General features: G+C 32.1%; 1 protein-coding gene and 1 long non-coding RNA gene across 3 annotated transcripts; one reads left to right on the top strand and one right to left on the bottom strand.

Moving 5' to 3' along the window:
• Window positions 1-12894: 12894 nt before the first annotated feature.
• LOC134693844 (uncharacterized) lies at window positions 12895-17161 on the bottom strand. The gene is made up of 3 exons (XM_063554785.1): window positions 16266-17161; window positions 15334-15507; window positions 12895-14749 (listed from the first exon to the last, which is right to left on the bottom strand). Exons 1-3 carry the CDS (start codon window positions 16981-16983, stop codon window positions 14397-14399), a joined length of 1245 nt encoding a protein of 414 aa, XP_063410855.1. The 5' UTR covers window positions 16984-17161; the 3' UTR covers window positions 12895-14396.
• Window positions 17162-17532: 371 nt separating this feature from the next.
• LOC134693862 (uncharacterized) lies at window positions 17533-18744 on the top strand. 2 transcript variants are annotated; one of them, XR_010102495.1, is made up of 3 exons: window positions 17533-17655; window positions 18007-18085; window positions 18649-18744. It is a non-coding gene; the product is annotated as an uncharacterized LOC134693862 (long non-coding RNA). The 2 variants fall into 2 exon arrangements; XR_010102496.1 differs by lacking the exon at window positions 17533-17655 and adding an exon at window positions 17770-17864.
• Window positions 18745-20966: the final 2222 nt, after the last annotated feature.

Here is a 20966-nt window from a genome sequence, read left to right as displayed (position 1 = left end):
TCATAATATAAAGTAAAAACACAAAAATACCGAACTCCGAGGAAAATTCAAAAAGGAAAATCAAAAATCAAAAGGCAAAATCAAAAGTCCAAACACATCAAACGAATGGGTAACAACTGTCATATTCCTGACTTGGTACAGGCATTTTCTAATGTAGAAAATGGTGGATTGAACCTGGTTTTATAGCTAGCTTAACCTCTCACTTATATGACAGTCGCATCAAATTCCATTAAATTGTCAACGATGCATGAACAAAACAAACATACTCAAAGAGTAAAAATGTCAAAAATAGGGGTACAACAGTCAATATTGTGTTATCATCTTAATATCTCTTATCTTATATTAATTGTAAATTTTGCTATTGTGTTTTGTTTTTGGTCAGCTATTCTACGTCGTTTTAAAATTATCCCTACTTATAAATTCCTTCCAATATGTGTCATTTATTTTCTTCAAAACTTCCTTAATTTCATAAAACTCTACAGTGAACCTATTTTTAATAATAGTGTGATGTGATTTTAGTCACTAATTATTACATTTAACTACTTGTGTTTATAGTAACTAATACTTGATTTTTTTTAGTGGTGTTGTCATTAACGGAACTTGATTCGGCTATCATACTAGTGAGATGTCTAGCGCTATAAAACCAGGTTCAATCCACTTTTTTCTACATTTGAAAATGCCTATAACAAATCATGAATATGACAGTTGTTGTTTATTCGCTTGATATGTTTTACCACTTGGTTTTGCCTTTCTTTTAGGGAATTTCCATTTTGAATTATCCTCGGAGTTCACTATTTTTTACTTTTCAAACGTCAACAACCATTTGACGTTCTAATATAGATACTGTTTTCATTTCACTATAACTATATACTGCAATAAAAAAGTATTATCCTGAACAGAGATGCAAAATGTAAATTTTATAAATTAAGCAATCGTTTTAATTTTTAATCCTTTCCTGATTAGGGCGTTCTTTTTGTGCCCTGGTCGTATGTTAATAAAATAAATCGTTGTGTTTTGTGTATGGAATAGGAACGGATACATAAGGGGAAACATAAGGCATGTGTGGATTTTAAAAGATTTTGTTGAAAGACAAGAGAACAGTGTTTAAGTGTAATTTACTTCAAAATGTTAAGTTTTTAGGTGAATCATTGTATGCAGACACAGCAATATAATATAATCGTCTAATATGTGTATTTTATTAAGTTTTTTTAATTGCCCAAAAATCACTTATTCTATATAGCATTGAACGACAAATAAAGAATACTTGTTTTTATAGTTTTATTATTCTTCGGGCATGTTTAGTGTTTTTCAAAATAGTGTAGTAAAATAAAGTCAATATAACTGCTTTTATCAAAAAACTTATCTATAATACTAAAATTACGAGGTCCAATTTGTCAGCCGTCATCACGTAAAAACGACGAATCAAAGAATTCAACTTTATATATAACTTATATAGTACAAATGTGTAGATTAAAAATTACACCACTCCAGGCCCTTTTGTTTTCAACGTAATAACAATTGCCAATAATTAAGAAGTTCCGGGTCGAGTCCGATACCGATACCAATAGTATATTCATCTGTAACCTATTACCTTATCTGTACGTTCCGCATTTGACAGGCGCACCACCAAACGGTGTATTCAGGATATGCTATATACACGGGTCATAATCACAGGGTTGACGCTACTAAATTGTCAAATTGTTACTATTGTAGTATTTTAATCAGTAAGACTTTATAAGACAACAATACGAATACTAAAAATAAGGCGTATATGTACAGTTTTCATTTTTTTGGCGGGCATGACGTAAAACAGCGAATCAAAGAAATCAACTTTATTTATAACTAATATAGGACAATGCTGTTGATTAAAAAATACTCCATCCCAGGAACTTTTGTTTTCTAAATAATTAATATTACCAATAATTGATAAGTTCCAGTTAGACGAGTTCAAACAGAAAGATTTGAAAGCAGAGACAACTGTGATAACTATCTTATAATCGGTATGACTTTATCAGATGACAATACTAATACAAAAATAAGTCTTGAGTTCAGTCACGGACCCGAAATATCAAGGGTGTGTTCAAGTATATTATTAATATTCTGCTTTAATATGTTTAGTTTCAACTAGTACGATATTCCAGATGTTGCATTTACAATCATTTTCGAAGATTCCAAGTGTAGAAGTGATGACTTATCAAATTTTACAAACGTTATTATGAGTTTGTTAAACGTTATGTAATATACGTTTACCATATGACGATGGATATGTATCAATAAATACGAAAGTTTTGTTATAAATACTGTATGGTTTTAAACTACAAAATATACACTCCAGAGAGTTTTCAAAGTTAATCATGCTGACATGTATCTAGTGTCCTACTGTATGTTTGGCTGCATAAAACATAGTGAAAGTCGTTTTGTTTTAAGAAACAACAAAGCAATAGTAAATAGTATATAGTATATAGTAAAACAAAACGGTATGAAAATAAGGCGATGGAGTATGATTGGAAATAAGACATATCTCAGCATTTTGATGTATGCTTTTTAAAAATATGATCAAAAATGCATTAATGCATTTTAAAAAAGCGAATTCCATCATTGGTTCAACAAGGAATGCATATTTTGTGTCGTCAAATAAGAAAATCAAAGCACTTATTTCAGACACACACAAAGCATTTCATTATGTTGTCTCGTAGTATTGAAATAGAGACTAATTTATACTGAAAATTTAATTTAAGGGCATACGGTACAGTTTTGATCCCGTATTTACATTTTGATAAAATTTCCATATAGACTAATTTTTACCTTATCAAATCATATATGTAATAAAAAATAAACCAGCATATGCTACTTTTTGAGTAAAATGAGGTCGAAACTTATATATTTGCTCGAAATTCGAATTTGTGGCCGTATTTATTCTTTCGAAAGGAGACCAGAGGGTGATCTTACACTGACAAACCAAGTCCGAATGGGATAACTATTTTACATCCCAGCTGTTGTAGTTTAGACGAACAACCATTTACAATTCATAAAATCTAGTTTAGAACGCCACACAATCATTAGAATATATTTTATATATTATTATATAAAATATACCCTTTATGACTCCCGAACACGATTTGTAGATATAAAACAATTTCAACTCGCCCCACTGACCAATCGACTCACACTAGTACGATCGCCACTTTATTAAAAAATCGCCCCACTTTTGTTTACCGACTCGCCTAACTTTTGAAAAAGTGTAAAATCAAATTGAATAATCAGTCTAACAATTCACTTATTAACGAAAAGGATTTGAACCCCACTGAATAAAGTTCAGCCAACTCGTCCCACTTATAAAAATATATTGCTTCCTTCAAGTAGGTTAAACACTGATAGCCGGTATCCAGTCTTCCTAGTGTAGTGGTATGTTTCATGGGTTGATATGTGAAAGGTCTTGAGTTCGAAACCCATCATATACACTTGATTTTTTCTATGTCAATTTTGTAGATAGTCTTTTCCGTATAATTAATCATAAGTTTTATAGTGGATTTGACATTCCCGCCACAATGTTACAGAACAAAGCAAATATAAAAAAGAAGATGTGGTATGATTGTCAATGAGACAACTATCCACAAAAGACCAAACTGACACAAACATTACCAAATATAGGTCACCGTACGGCATGCAAAACAAAGAAATCAAGCTTGGGTGTTCTGGTAGGTGTGACCCGGCTCATATCGACCCTGTTATAGCAAAGGAGCTGGGATGTAAAAGAGAATTTTTTTTTTACATACATACAACGTAATCATTGAATGTTTGAATGTTCGTTGTATCAATGTTTCGTGGTAATCATGTAATATTTTATCAATACAAAAGTAACTTTAGAAAAGCTGATTCAGTGTGTGTGGTATTTTTTCAGATAGAAGAAATACATGTAGTCTAGTAGATATTTGTCTCAATTGCTATTACACATCTTTTTATTTTTATACTCTTTTTCTAAAGAATACTCATATAAGGCTAATAAGCGTTGCTCAAGTACAAACGTTTTTGTTAACTTGGTTTAGAAAAGCGGATTTTCCTCTTTGTGGGGTATGTTTTTGCGATAGAAGAAAAAATCTAGTAGAAATTTGTCTTATTTGCTATCATAGTACTTATTATTATCATTATATTTTTATGAACATATACTCTTTTACTAAATAATACCTTTTTTTGTCCTCACAAAAGTCTCATTAGAGACGTTTGAGTAAAACAATAGATGCTGAATTGGTTTTTTGGAAGGAATTGTCTCATCAGTAATCATACCTCTTTTTCTTGTTTTAATATCTTTCTTCCCATTCAATAATGATAAATATGTGATAGACATATCAGGTCAAATTACATGTGTATACTAGAGATAATCATTCCTAGCTACACATATGAGGTGTTTAAGGGGACAATTAAGAAAGAAATGGTTTCTATCTTCAAATGATTTGCACATCAACAAATGAATTTAAGCATCCAGTTGCATGGTTAAAGTAACGATAAGTACACGAATTTTGGGAAAAAATTGTCTATTTCGACCCTGTCAACACACTCGATATCGCTCCTTTTTGGAATATAGATTCTATTCTTCCAGTTGTTGTGTTTAACCTTGACTTGTCTCTTCTTATTCAATGTACAGATACAATATAACACATCTTTTAACGACACAACTTTAATGACGGCACATTAAAATCGAGTTAAAAAGAATTTACCAATATTAAGATTTTCTAAAAACCTTCGTAATTATACTTTAAAATGAGACTTTTTATGGTATCATTTTGAACAAATTACAAGAACAAAATACCTCCCTATATCCGTATTCCAACTTTTTTTGTTATTGAAGTAGAAATCTTTACCAATACACTTTGGCAGGTTGTAAATGTTGGGGTTTTAAATGCCCCATTTATGTGCATTATGTTTTCTGGTCTGCTCGTCTGTTCGTTCGTCCGTCCATTCGTTCGTCCATCCGTTCGTCCGTTCGTCTGTCCCGCTTTAGGTTAAAGTTTTTGGTAGAAGGTAGAGTTTTATGAAGTTGAAGTCCAATCAACTTGAAAAATAGTAAACATGTTCCTTATGATAGGATCTTTCTAATTTAATCAGAGATTATATCCCATTTTCACGGTCCGCTGAACATAGAAAATGATAGTGCGGATAGATATCCGTGTACTTGGGACACATTCTTGTTTCTTTTTAAAATGGATGTCAAGTAAGAAGCCTGAAGATAGACAAAATATAAAATTACTTTGTATTTTGTTTTAGATTCTTAAAATAAAGAAGAAAAAAAAAAAAAAATGTCAAGTAAGTATCAAAAAGGGACGGTAGATACTAGAGGGACATTCAAACTCATAGATTGAGAAAAAACTGTCAACCCCATGGTGAAAATAGAAAGAGACCAACAGAAAAATAATAGTACACCACACACAATATCGAAAACTTTTTTGTTTGGCATTGCAATTGTATTAATTTGAACGCCTCTGGTGAAGTTACTGAACATAAAGGAGACGAAAGTTATACGTCTTAAATTATAAGACTGGAATAGGGAATGTGCCAAGGAAACACAAATCCGACTAAAGAGTAGTGGAGTCATTGTCAATATCAAGTTAACAGGGAAAAAATTAAACAAGACATTATACGATTTTCAAAATGCATAGTTACTGTTATCTTTATAATGTTTGCATCATTATCCGCTTAAAGAACTAGAATTAATATAAAAATGAATGTATGTTCGTTTTTTGTTTTGTTATCTTTAGGTGAAAATTTTGAAAAGAGAAAGCAAGAATCAAGTAAAACATATAAGCATGTAGATAAAAAGGAAGTTTATCAAAGTTGGCAAGAGCAAATATTTTTTGTCGGGGGATATGGCTGGCATGGTACTTCATTTTGCAAACTTTTTGAAGAAAAAGGAAGTTCGTTGGATTTTAAAGGATCTTTATCCAAACAGATTTTTAAAGGTGAAGTTATTAAAAGTGAGTCACGCTTAGAAGATGCTTTTTGTAAACCATACCTTACAGATTTTGATATTTTTTCAAAGCATAAATCAAAAGAAGACACTGTTATTAAAAAGAAAGACCTGACTGGATAATACAATGAATGTAATTACCACATGAGAAATGATGTAAATACTTTAACCTCTATTTAGGTTTCGTAAATATGCTAATTATGTGATAAATGCCGAATGTGCATTAAACTTAAGCATTAACAAGTATCCTTGCTCGCTCTTTCCTAATTGATAAATAACTACATTTGTTACATGAAATTAAAACAATAAAGTATCAATATTAGTATTAATCTTTAATAAAGTGAAATGAACACCTAGTGGTATTGATATACACATATCATTGTTTAAAGTGAGAGCGAAGCTCGACTCCCCATATGGAACTTACTGACCCCATATATACCGTATTACGTCACTAGCACACCATGTAACGAGTTTATCTTACCGACTATTTTAACGTGTAAAATTTAGACTTGTGATCTATAAAAATGCGCAAGCCAGTCGTTAATACTGTAAGAATTAAAAAACTACTTCCATTGCATTGATCCTACAAGAACAATAGCCAACGATAAAAACTTGTTAGGTTTAATTAGTTATCGAAGGTACCAGGATTATAATTTAATACGCCAGACGCACGTTTCGTCTACATAAGACTCATCAGTGACGCTCAGATCAAAACAATTAAAAAGCCAAACAAATACAAAGTTGAAGAGCATTGAGGACCCAAAATTCTAAAAAGTTGTGCCAAATACGGCTGAGGTAATCTACTCCTTGGCGTAAGAAAATCCTTAGATTTTCGAAAAATTCCAAGTTTTGTAAACAGAAAATTTATAAAAATGACCATATAATTGATATTCATGTCAACACCGAAGTGCTGACTACTGGGCTGGTGATACCCTCGGGGACGAAACGTCCACCAGCAGTGGCATCGACCCAGTGGTGTAAATAGTTATCAAAGGTACCAGGATTATAATTTAATATCTAATGAATGTGTTTAATGAACGTTTTTAAATCTTAATCATCAATTTCTGCGTCTGTTGAAAATGTGTTCCAAAAGCAAAATATATCTTGGGTAATCGATACTTGTATGCTAAAAAATTCGATAAATGTAAATGTTTTAGGGCAAAGTATATTTGTTTTATTATTTTAAGAACAGTCTTCTATGGAAGTGTTTGCAGTTGCAGTTGCCCAAAAATATGCCATCTGCAAATAGCGATTATTTTGTTATTCTATGTTCAGATAGCATATCGCTAATTGTCAATATTAGACAGGAGAATGATTTTCAATAATGAAAAAGTGGTATTTAAAGTTAGAAAAGAATATCTAGCTAATTGAGGTAAACATTGTTTTTTTAACTTATTTACTTTTTGTAATCATGTTTAAATGCAAACATGACTTGCAACTAAATCGTAGGCAACATTGAAATTAGTAACCTTGTTTACAAACACTTGGTTGAATAAAGCGGGATGTAAACGAACTAAATATAATGCTGCTTCTAATTTAGTTTTAAATCTGGTAAGTCATATTTAATGGTTTAGAAGTTTAATCGCTGAAATTATTTGAATTAAAAGTAAAATCCCAAAAATACTGAACTTAGAGAAAAATCAATTCGGAAAGTCCATAATCACAAGGCAAAAACAAATAACAAAACGTATCAAAAACGAATGGACAAGAAGATGCTTTGAGTATTTTCAACATAAGCTTTTAGAATACAAATCAAGGTCGTTGTGTATGTAAAACACTGTAAGCAGTTGTGAAATAACAAAATGAAAAAGTTGAATACCCTGACCTCATAAGATCATTCACTGTTTAAGGCAGTGGTCGTTTTCATGGTGTGCTGTGGACTGTTGTTCGTCTTTTTGGACTTTAATTTTATTTTGTTCATGGTTTTAAATACGTTTATTTGATTCATGGTAGGAGATGTTGGTTCTCCCTTTGGTATCATTTAACTTTAAAGACATTAACTTGCAGTAACGAATATCGGCCAAAAATCGCCTCAAAATAAAGTAAAGAATATTAACGTAATAATACAAATATCCGAAAAATAACTTAATTGGCTCAAGATGATATCTGTATACAACCAAATCGTTATCATGATACTTTTAGCTACACTGATTTACAATTTTTAAACGTTTTGCTACTTAAATAGCAACGAAATATATCAAAGGGACATCAAACTCATAATTGAAAGCGAATTGACAAAACAGGGCAAAAAACGAACAGGACAAGCAACAGTATACAAAACACAACATGTAAAACTACAGAATGAGTAACACAATCCCCACAAAAATGTTTTGGTGACTCAACTTATATTAATCCCTTTCCAATTTGCGGGTGCGAGTGCTGCCTCGTAGTGTTGTCCATAAAATTTTCAAAGGGATGATTACGACTTTGTATTTGAACTGAGGTTTAAAACCATGTTCAAACCACCATTGTTCTTCAAATGTCCTGTACCAAGTCAGGTATATGGCAGTTGGTATAGAATAATCTGTTTATTTGTATGTTGGCTTTTGTTTTTGTAGCAGATCACTGTTTCTGCAACATCGTAGTGTTCCTCCTATATTTGATGCGTTTTTCTCAGTCTTGGTTTGTGACCCGGACTTATTTCATTTACTAGTAAATCGAATGATGACTATTGAATAGCGGTTTACTATAGTTGAATTTATTTAATATCTTCATTGTGAGAAGATACGCACATCGAAGAAAATCGTGAAAGTAAATGCAAGCTCTGTAATATTGTATCCATTTGGAGATATATACTCCATAAGAAGATTCCGCGAAAGCGCGTTAAAATTGGGCAAGTGTGTAAAACAATACTTTGATTTAATTTCGCGGGCATTAAGTCGACTGAGTGAGCAAATGGCAATTTACATAACTTTGAAACCACAAACAAACAACCTCTGTTTTAAGAGTAAGCTTTCTTTTAATATTAAATGTTTAAAGTATTTCTTTTTTTGTACAACGTCTCTCTTTTTGAGGACACAGTCATTGCTTTATCATTTGGGATACTCTCTTGTATGCCGCTTTTCATGAATATGACCTACCGATTTAAGACTTTTTTACCTTTATTGATAATATATTTACCTTTTGTGTCTGTTTGTTTTGTTCACGCATCATTATTATTATTGAATTTGATGCGATTGTCGTACCCATAAGAGGTTTAGCGCTATAAAACCAGGTTCAATCCACCATTTTCTACATTTGAAAATGCCTGTACCAAGTCAGGAATATGACAGTTCCTTTCCATTCGTTTTTTAGGTGTTTTAATTTTTGATTTTCTCATGCGATCATGGACTTTCCAAATTGATTTTTCTTTAAGTTCAGTATTTTCATAGGTATCAAAGAGATAATCGTAACTGGAATTACGGCTATCCCAATATGGCGACGACAGATATAGGTAAAATCTTTCCAGTCATTTTTCTTAAATGTAGCATGTTTTTGTCAATAGTTACTCAGCTGCAACAATTTTCTATACCATTACATCATATTTGAATCGTAACGGTGCACACAAATTGTCTTAGAGCTTTGAAAATTGCCGTTGAAAAATTCGGGATGGAAATCGTATGGCATTTTTTTATTTAATAATCGTAATTTCTTTATCAGATAATAGTAACTAAAACATAGAAAATATGTCTTTAAGCATTTCAATGGTATGCATTGTGTTAAAAATACAAATGTCCAGTTTAACGATGACATATACGCATATTAAAAAAAATGAAGGAACTTACAGGTTAATATCTAGGAAAAATTTACTTCTATATCTCTATTTATAACTGACAATAATATAGGGTTATTGCATGAATATCGGGGAATATCGTCCTGAGTAGAATTTTATTGTGCACGAGCTTGCGGGTGCAAAAGAGGGACGAAATATACCAAAGGGACAGTCAAACTCATAAACCTAAAACAAACTGATAGCGCCATGGCTAAAAATGAAAAAGACAAACAGAGAAACAAAAGTACACGTAACACGACATAGAAAACTAAAGAATAAACAACACGAACCCCACCAAAAACTAGGAGTGTTCCACGAGGGACATTATTCCCTAATATTCATGCAATAACCCTTTTATTGTATAGCAATATAATATTTGAAAGTAAACATTGGTTTGAACTAATATTTTGTCGTTGATTACGTCATGAATATGGAAGATTTATTGGCATGAATATAGGGGAATATTGTCCCATGTGGAGTATTATATTGCACGAGCTTGCGAGTGTAATATATTTCTCAACGAGGGACAATATTCCCCATTATTCAGGCAATAACCTTTTTATTGTATAGCAATATAATATTTGAAAGTTAAAATTGGTTTAAACTCAGATTTTGTCGTTGATGACATCATGCATTTTGAAGATTTATTGCACTAGTGCAATATTGGGATTTATTGCACCCTACCTTTTTGGTTACTTTCTGTGGGTGATAATATATTGCTATGCAATAATAGAATTTATTGCACGCTTACTTTTTGTTACTCTCTAAAGGAATTATTATATTGCTATGCAATAATATGCATTACCCTTTAATATATACATGCACATGGGGAGGGGGAAAAGGGTTGATTAGCTATACCCCTTAACCCAAAAGTGCAATCCTTTCAATTTATTGCTCAAAATGAATGTCACGTATACCACATTTTCATATGTCAGATGTTTTCCTCCAATATCACATTTATACTAAAATTCTGTGCGAAATGAACAAAAGTTTCCATCAATACCTTTATTACTGCATTATAGGATTTAACAGTTAATACTTTTATCGGTAGATATGAGTGTTCATATTTCATGTATTTCCCTTTTCCCGATATCTCAATAAATATTGCCGTCCATATTTGTTCCCTTGGATTCGCTTTTTTTTGGTTGTGTTTATCTTTAAAGCTATCCCTTGTACTTCATAACTTTTAAGTGGTATCAATAAAGAAAACTGAAGTGACATGACAACTGTAGTCCCTAATTAATCGTCAAACTGTCTCTGGCGAATACTATCAAATGTCTTTCCTACTTCGTTATGGCATAATAGGGTATAAGCTAGAATTGAATCAGCAGTGTCTTCCGGGGGGAGGGGGTCAGGGTGCGGAAATAGCACGTATAGCCACCTGCAATAAATGAATTTAAACAGTATTTACTATATTCACTATGTTTTTATTCGGGATAAATTAATGTTTGTTTAACGTCTTAATCAGAAATTGGATGTAGGGTGACACATGCATTTTGCCTGACAATTATTGCCAAATATCATAACTTTCTTTGAAATTGCTTTTTCGCTCATTCCCACATACTTTGACATTCCTAATTCTTGGAAATTTCTGTATATTAACATAGTTCGTTTTTACCCCATTTTCAAATTTCTTGAAGCTTGTTCACCTTCCAATTTTATGATATACTAGTATATAGCTGTTTTCATTAAAACCTGAGAAATATAATTAATATATGCATAATTGTCAGGTTAGGGGAGGGTTGGGATCTCGCTAACATGTTTAACCCCGCCCCATTATATATGTATGTGCCTGTCCCAAGTCAGGAGCCTGTAATTCAGTGGTTGTCGTTTGTTTATGTGTTTCATATTTGTTTTTCGTCCTTTTTTAATATAAATAAAGCCGTTAGTTTTCTCGTTTGAATTGCTTTACATTGTCTTATTGGGGCCTTTTATAGCTGACTATGCGGTATGGGCTTTGCTCATTGTTGAAGGCCTTTCGGTGACCTATAGTTGTAAATGTCTGTGTCGATTTGGTCTCTTGTGGACAGTTGTCTCATTGGCAATTATACCACATCTTCTTTTTTATATAAAAAGAAATTTCATAAGATGTTAATACGTTTAGTAATTTATTCATACCCGTTATTTCATCATATACTATCAGATATACGTTTTAGTGTCAATATCAATAAAACACTTTCCAGTTACGATTATCTTTCCTTTTTTTAATACCGTCATTACGATTATCTATTTCCGATTTACGAATATCATCCCGAATGTTTTAACGGCAATTTTCAAAGCGCTAAGACAATTCCAGTGCACCGTGACGATTCAAATATGATGTGATGGAATAGAAAAGTCTTGCAGCTGAGTAACTATTGACAAAAACATGCTTCATTTGCGAAAAATGACTGGAAAGATTTTACCTGTTTCTGCCGTCGCCAAATTAGGATAGTCGTAATTCCAGTTACGATTATCTCTTTAATACTAGTGATTTTGTGATTTTACTTTTTTCATATGATTTCATTTTCAATAATTGTAAACATGCTTTGTTTTGATTGATTAATAGTGTTTAAAAAATATCCCTTTCTGCTGTCGGCTATTTCGTGGCTGTCATTTAACGTTATTGGTTGAGGAAGCCGTAGTGTCTGAAAAAAACCCCCACCGAACTTCGGCAGGAAAACTGAAATTCCTAGTCAAATAAGATTCGAGTCGAGATCACCTGACACATGCAAGTTTTAAATCACGACCTCAGTTTTCACAGAATAGTGATACGAAAGTTGGACTACTTATACCATTTAGTTTACGAAGCCTATCGAATTCGTTTCTTTCAAAGCATAAGTTAAGAGAAACTAAACAAATAATTTACATTGCAAATAAATTTTAAAAATAAAGAATATAATAACACCGTCATGAGCAGATGCGATCTATTTTAATTTTGATAATACCTTTTATCGAAACATCAACCTTGAATTTAGATTTTTTTTCCTACATACAAAATATTAAGCTTAATCTTGTGGCCCCTAAATCCATACTTCAGTTGATCATGCAATTTGAGGAATTCCATCACGCAAAATTACTGATTGGTTTTGGAGGCGACAGTAACAACCTTATCGATATAATTTATTTTTTTTTATTTTGCAATTATGACAACTTCATGTTTTTACCAGAAAAAATGACGTGAGTGTTTAATCTATAAATTACCAAAATCCATTTACTTATGATCAAATAAACTCATCATAGAAACCATGATTGAAATCTGTAATTTGCGCTTTACATGCGTTTCGTCTACAAAAAGTGACGCCCTAATAAAAAAAAGTTAAAAAGGCCAGATAAAGTACGAACTTAAAGAGCATTGAGGAGCAAAAAATCCTGAAAGTGTTGCCAAATACAGCTAAGGTTATTGTTTCCGGAGATAAAAGAGCCTCAGTATTTTGAAAATTCTAAATTTGTAAACACTTAAATTTTAATTATGTTTATATCAATGATAATGTATGTCAACACAGAAGTGCAAAATCTTAGTAAGACATAAAAGGCCAACCAATAACTAAATAGAACAGTTCATACAAGAACAACAGCCTTTTTCATGCTAACATAATTAAATAAAATAATAAAAAAATATAACGAAAAAGAATAAACAAAACACAACAGCATTTAAAACATAATTATACTAAAAACATATAGAGCTTCATTATAAGGTCTCAAGGCGATTACACAATGTCTCCTATTATTTGTTTTGTATAAACTGTACTTAACTCAGCACATCACCATTTAATTATGAGTTTTAATATACAAATATTTTCTTCGAAAATATTAAATGCAAATTCGGTAGCACTTTCTTATTTTAGTTTTTTTCAGTATGATATTAACATGCTAAAACTTCTGGATGCGTCCACAATATCTTAAATTTCAGAAATTATTTGAATATAGATAATGTTTTATATCAGAGGTCATGTTACAATCGTTTTGATAAACACATAAGAGTGTAAAAATAACTACAAATATGCTTTAATATATAATTTCAAGTATTATTTTACATTGTATAGATATGACATTATAATAATCCTTTATAGCGGCAGTAATTTTGTATATATTTTGCCTTATACAATTTAATTGATCTTGGTTATATATGTCCTTTATTTTCGAAATTATGTAAAAAGGAAATAAAGCAGCAAAACTAAATCATATTATCTAAGTCTTCATACTCCTTGCTAACACATGTAATTTCAATAACAAAGTCAGTTTGTAAAATGAAATATTTTGCTGGTTTACAATACAAGCTTACAAATTAGTAAAAAGCTCTCGTCGCAGTTATTCTTAAACTTATCAAATCAATACAGAAGTAATCAAATTCAATTAATTCATTTTGACCTCCTGAATAACATTTAATCAGGAGAGTGTTGACAAACCTTTGATCGTCAGACTAAATCTGGCAAAGGGCACGAACTAAAAAGTGAACTGATATGTGTCAATAAAAAATACAATAATAAAAAATAAGCCCAGTTAGTTGCAAGTTCATAATCTGAAAATCATAATTCAAAACACCATCTATATTTATGAGTATGCAAACTTAAAGTCAATCATGTCTTAAAGTATAAATAATAAACAGTATAACTGATAAGATAAAACATAGATAATGTGCAATTGATACTAGTTAAATATAAATGTTGTCCTTGTAAGCTTGTAGTGCGCCCCTGCTTTGATTTACACTCCATGTAGATCTTTCATCTTTATCTGTTCGCCTTTGTGGGACTCTAGTTTGGGAATTAGATTAAAATCCTCAAGCTTAGGACCTTCGTATAAAATGCGTAATAGATATGACTCATCTTTAATGACCTTGTCGTGGAAAATTCTTATCGGTACTGATCCTATAAAATCTAATGTATTCCCCTTTTCAATGAAGACCTTGAAAAAAGACCCCGCATGCCGAGCTTTGTCTCTAGACAGCCAATACTTAGAGCTACCTATTCTCTTGAATTGCCTTCCATCATCATGCTTTTTGGTAATTTTTGATGTCTGTCTGAATTTTTTCCACACGTCTTCGTCGTCGTCACCTCCTATAAGTATAGAGATCTGGAGTTTAGTTTTACAGAATGACAAGAACATTTTATGTATTATAAAATCGATCATGGTCATATCCACACCGACTGAAATTTGTTCATCACATATCATGCTTTTTTTTTGTTGCTAGTCAGTTGAACGTCTTGCAAATAGATGAAATAGCTATGATACTTTTGAAACCAATAGTTACAATTTGAGTCAACTTAGTGCATTGACTATTCTGCAAATACTAACCCATTCGGTAGCGTATAATGAACTTCAAAAGCCTTCGTTAAAGTAAAAGATTAAATAATTCAAACCAACAAAAACCGTTAGAACATAGATTGTGTGTAGATATTTAAATAGCTGTATGTAAATAACAATAAACTACAACCACTTAATCAAGGGTTAGAACATACATACTGTCATACATAATGTAAAATAATTTTACATGTGGAATCTTAAATGGCCATACTTTGTGTTGATTGAACTATAGAGAGTACTCTTTCGTTCAGATTAATTTAATACTCAGTAGATAACATACGTTGTCTCTGATACTAGTATAAGTACAACGTAGTAACTAATTATCCTTTTTATTTACCATCATTGCCTCCTCCATTTCCTCCTCCACCGCCTCTGTTTCTACCACCATTACTACCAAATCCCCCTTGTTGACCACTCACACCTCTGTTGGACCCTGAGTATCCGCTGGCTGCATTTTGTCCAGAAAGGGTGACCTTAGTAAACAGTGATCCTAGGGAAGACGTTGCCTCATCTAAAAAATTGACAATAACTTCAATCACATTATGATTAGTAAAAACAAATTAAAGACATGCATATGCAAATTCTCTAAAAATAACAAAAATTGTGAGAAAACAAAAAAATGAGAATATGTCTATTGTACACAGGTGACACACTCGCACTACCATGTTCTATGTTCAGTGGACCGTGCAATTATAAGGGTTAAAACTATAATTTAGCAATATAATTACGAAGGTTGTATCATACGGTACATGTAAACTAAGTTTCAAGTTGATAACATTTTAACTTTATCAAAAAATTCCTTACTAAAAACATTAACCTGAAACGGGACAGATGGGCGGACATATAGAAAGACGGACGAACAGACGGACCAACAAGCGCACCGACCGAAAAAGATAATGCCATTTTTTATGGCGAAGTTTCTTTTTATCACACAAAATTGGATTTTCAATGCATAATCTACACACAATCTGAAAATTTTGCACAAAGTTTTGAGTTAAAAACACCCGGTGACCCATACTTCTTTTTGTAGTTTTGAAAAAGCATAATAAAATTGATTTTGACAAATTATAACAAAATTCAATAATTTTACTTAAGATTCTCAAGCCACCTTAACCAAGCATATACGGGTTTGTTTTGCATTTCTCTAATCACCAACACTAAAATAATTGATTTTTAAAATCATATATTCTTCATTCTAAGAAATTCTGAATATCCAACTAATCACAAATTAAGAGCTTCATTTAATAAATCTCTTATATATACACTTACCACGATAACCTTGACCAGTAGATGTATCAGATTTGTAAAAATCAGAAACAACGTCTTGTTTAAATTCAGCAAAGTTTCCCCATTGAACAAGTATTGGGTTTAACTTTTTTGCTCTCTCAAAGCGCGTCGTTGCCTCGGGTATATTGTTGTTGATAATATTGCATCTGCTTAATCCGAGGTGAGCAATGGTGAATGAGTTGCATGAAGTAACAGCCGTATTGTAGTAAGGTTCTGCATTTGGTACTTGACGTTTTTCATAATAAATGTCGCCGACATGCTGGTTTGACCAATAGCACCAAGGTCTTTGAGTCTCGCTGTTCTGCCTTCCCAAATCTATAGCTTGCGTGAGCGTTGGTAATGCAGCGTCGTGCGCTTTGGAATAAAACTGGTTGGAACCAATGCAGCTCCAAACTTCGCCGCATTTAGGATAGGCTTTGACTCCATTTAATAATGTTTCCATTGATTTTTGTCCATTTCCTTCCAAGGAGGCACACATGGACTCTGCTATGTACTTTTGAGGACCAACACCATATATTGCTGCTCTTCGAATGTCGGCTAAGGCTTTGTCCTTTTGACGAATGATACTATACGCTCTCGCTCTCCACAACAAAGCTTCAAAGTCATTTGGGTGGCTTTCTAGGTGCCGCGTAAAATGTGGAATTGATCCAGCCTTGTCGCAGCTAGCGAATGTTGCTAATCCAGCACTTAAGCCTGGCATTATATTCAATATTTATAGTGGTAAAACTGTTTTACTTCTTTCTTTATATTTATATTTAGATCCTTGTAATGATCACGATATAGAAAGAAGATAATAGATATGGAACGTCATCGGTGACCTATGTCATGAATTAGGAACTCTGAAATAACGTAATTATTTGAAGCAACTACTCTAAATGCAACATGTTGAGGTAGTACAAATTTGTTACACAGTGTGCTAGTGACTCAATAAGATATATATATATGGGTAAATTCCATATATTCGAGCTTCGCAATGGAGGTTATAGGTGTAATACCACCCAATCAAGGTACGTCGCATCCGGTTGCATACGAAAGTAGGCCTAAAAAAATATTCCCTTGAATTTGACAATTGTAGAAAATTAACCCTGTATTTCAATGCACTTAAATTTTTCTGAGTCGTAAATATGTATGTTGGAAGTCTGAAAGCATCATTCTTTTTTTTTATTGATGGTCTTATAAAATATTTTGGAACGTTAAGGTTACATAGTTACCAAAGCAGGTAACCAGTAAATAACAATGCAAAAATTGGGTTGTTTACTACCGGTGTTGGTTACTTTCTTATATGCAATGAAATGAAGCGTGAAATTTTCACTGAATCACGAGAAAGGAGTAAACTTTATACATGCAAATTATTTCTTTGGTTGAAATAAAGGTAAACACTGTACATTTTTTTTTAAAAGTGCCAATTTAACAAAGACTAATAGTGAAAAATCAATGGTGGTATTACACCTATTTAGGGAAATTACATGTGCACTATTGACCTTATTGTACTTTCATTTTTAAAAGTTATTAATAAACCAGTTCATACATTGTAAACATGGACTTTTCGGAATGGATTTAGACACAGAAAGCATGTTTGAGGTAAAATTGCCTTGAAATGGGGATTTACGGGTGTTTTGTAAGTAAACTGGGTGGACAGACGAAGCTGTATTTAGTTTACTGTGTTAAATTTTAAATTACCCTTACAGTTTTGTTTATACAACATGTGAATTTTTTATTTCAGTGTTAACCATGTTCTGGAGAGCATTCTGTTGAAAAATCTTATATGTAAATTGGTCTGCAGATGACACTTCAGCATTAGAGTAAGTATCACCTGTTGTCATGTTTTTTTGTTGTTTTGTCAGCAAAAGTTTACAATTTGCCATTCTGCCGTATACATTTTGCACAGACAATAAATCATCTAAACACTTATTTGCCCTGGATTTATACACATTAGAATCCAGTGTCACATACTTAAACTTTATGATTCTTACCACTATATTTTTTGTAACAGCATTCCAAGGGACATAATTCTTTTTAAAAACATTCTGAGTTTTTTTTTATTACTCTTTCTACCCATTTTCTTATGTAATATACAAGAAAGAGGACTTTTCGTGTAAATCTATTAGAAATATACTGTTATGAGTAAATAAAAAGACTATGATACCAGTAACAATAAATGATTGACTGAAAGGGGACTGTTATTTGTCACACTAGGAGAACAGACCAAAAACTCAAGCTACACATAAGGGCTTATCGAAACTTCCGTGTAGACTGTTAACATTTATAGAGACAGTTCTTTCAGCTAAAACACTTTAGTTATTGATTTAACATTACATTTATTTCATTTTTGTGGGAAAATAATCACATTTGTTTTATTTTTTAGACAAAAGATATTAAGCTTTGATGAAAAAGGAAGGATGGAGGAAAAATGGACCAAAACAGACTTAAACAGACCTTCAAATGAACTCTAAAAGGTGCAATAAATTTGTTTAAATTGTTTAAGTTGTCTTTTGTATTCTATTTAATTTATTGAATGCATAGATCATGAGTTTTTGATCAGATATTAGTCAACACTGCATTTTATAAAGATACACTGAAATTAGGATTTTTCGAAGAAATTTGACTGAAATTGCCGTAGGATATGGCCTTACATTATAGTGATTTTCTCTGAAACTATAGCTCTGACTGAAACAAAACTTAAGAAGTTATGCTTGAAATAACTTGCAATTGGAGGGGAAAAATACATTAAGTTTATTTGACATTTAGGTGTTCTTTAAGTGTCATACCACCAATCATGGTACGTCGCATCCGGTTGCATACGAAAGTAGGCCTAAAAACAATTCCCTTGAATTTGACAGTTGTAGAAAATTAACCCTGCATTTTAATGCACTTAAATTTTTCTGAGTCGTGAATATGTATGTTGGAAGTCTGAAAGCATCATTCTTTTTTTATTTGATGGTCTTATAAAATATTTTGGAACGTTAAGGTTACATAGTTACCAAAGCAGGTAACCAGTAAATAACAGTGCAAAAATTGGGTTGTTTACTACCGGTGTTGGTTACTTTCTTATATGCAATGAAATGTAGTGTGAAATTTTCACTGTATCACTGGTATAAACTTTATACATGCAAAGTATTTCTTTGGTTGAAATAAAGGTAAATACTGCACATTTTTTTTAAAAGTGCCAATTTAACAAAGACTAATAGGGAAAAATCAATGGTGGTATAACACCTTATAAGGCAACACAACTAACTTTCAGTATATTGATTCAAAACGGATATTTAGCTTGTCAAAATGCAGAAAATTATTATATACAAAAAAAGTTACTTTTTGAGTGGCATATATGATCCCGACCACCAACAAGTGAAAATTACTCTTACTATTTGTATATAATGACAAAATATAAACAAATAATACAAAGTGCAGAAGTTGGTATGTTTTGCCAACATTTCTAACCATGATTTTTATGATGAAATGCATAAAGATAAAGGTTTGGCTACATATATCACACCAACTTATCATTTTTAAATAGCCATAACAGTCAGGGAAAGTTCAGATAAATCCTACCAGACAGACAGGTTCACCTTACAATGATTTCATACGTCAGATGTAGTTGACCTACTGCTTATGGTAATTAATAAAACAGACAAAAAGACTAGAAATACACACTGTCTCAATTCTTGGTTAGTCTTGTATGATTTCCAATTTTAGTTTCTTATGAATACTAGTAATTATGGCGTCCATTATCACTGTACAAGTTTAGATATCTGTTTATGGGACTGCTGAAGGACGCTTCCGTGTTCGAGATTTTCTCGCTGCATTAAAGACCTATTGGTGACCGTCTGATGTTGTCTGTTTTATGGTCGGGTTGTTGTCTCTTTGACACATTCCCAATTTCCATTCTCAATTTTAATGACGAAAAAAACTTGAAAATTATATCAAGGTCATATGAAACCTGCCACACTGACATATACTTGTTACATTCATTACATACACCCCATATAGTTGACCTACTGCTCATAATATCTGAGAAACGGACCTACTCCGGACTCATTATTATTTGTTGGATACCAATTAACATGGATGGTCTTCATGGGTTCAGTTGAACCAAGAAATTTAAATGTTCAACGAAGTACAAATCTTCTATCAGTTCGTATGCAGACTTTGGCAAACCACGAAATTAATTATCCACAAAAAGGTAAATTTTCCGAAATCCACGAAAATTGATAGCCACGAAAATAAATGAATCCACAGTATTCATATAATCTTAACTTTGATCTTTGATCCAAGAAATCAGGATGGGTCAGGTTGAACACTGTTTGACGGATTAATGACTTTGCAAGTAACCCTATTCTAAGTATAGTTTTCCTTTTACTTATAAAAGAGATGTCCAAATGAAAAAAAAACTTTAATTTTGTTTCAATCATTTGCTGAGGCTAAAAAACAAATGACAGACGGAAACTTTGTAACGTGAGGTATCTGGATATAATGTGTGAAGCATCAATGTTTTCTACCTTCTGATAAAGCTTATAAGATAGTTATCCCTATGTCTCGTATACTTCCACTTGCATCACAGCCGATACATTATACTACACCACGTAATGTGCGTACGCCACACAATGGCGTTCCATAACATTTCTTCAAATATTTTTATCTAGTAAATACATGCATCGTGAATATTTTACAAAAGCCAAACTAAAT

Source organism: Mytilus trossulus, chromosome 12 (genome assembly GCF_036588685.1).
Source record: "Mytilus trossulus isolate FHL-02 chromosome 12, PNRI_Mtr1.1.1.hap1, whole genome shotgun sequence".
Lineage (NCBI taxonomy): Eukaryota > Metazoa > Mollusca > Bivalvia > Mytilida > Mytilidae > Mytilus > Mytilus trossulus.
Note: the sequence above shows the minus strand (reverse complement) of the source record. Positions and strands in the feature narration are given on the sequence as shown.

Excerpts from the sequence above, each read along its gene's own strand:
- LOC134693844 (XM_063554785.1), bottom strand. The coding sequence starts at position 16,983 with ATGCCAGGCTTAAGTGCTGGATTAGCAACATTCGCTAGCTGCGACAAG. Across the intron at positions 15,508-16,265 it reads TACTGGTCAAGGTTATCGTG|ATGAGGCAACGTCTTCCCTA; the intron begins GTAAGTGTATAT and ends TCAATTTTTTAG. Across the intron at positions 14,750-15,333 it reads AAATGGAGGAGGCAATGATG|GAGGTGACGACGACGAAGAC; the intron begins GTAAATAAAAAG and ends CTATACTTATAG.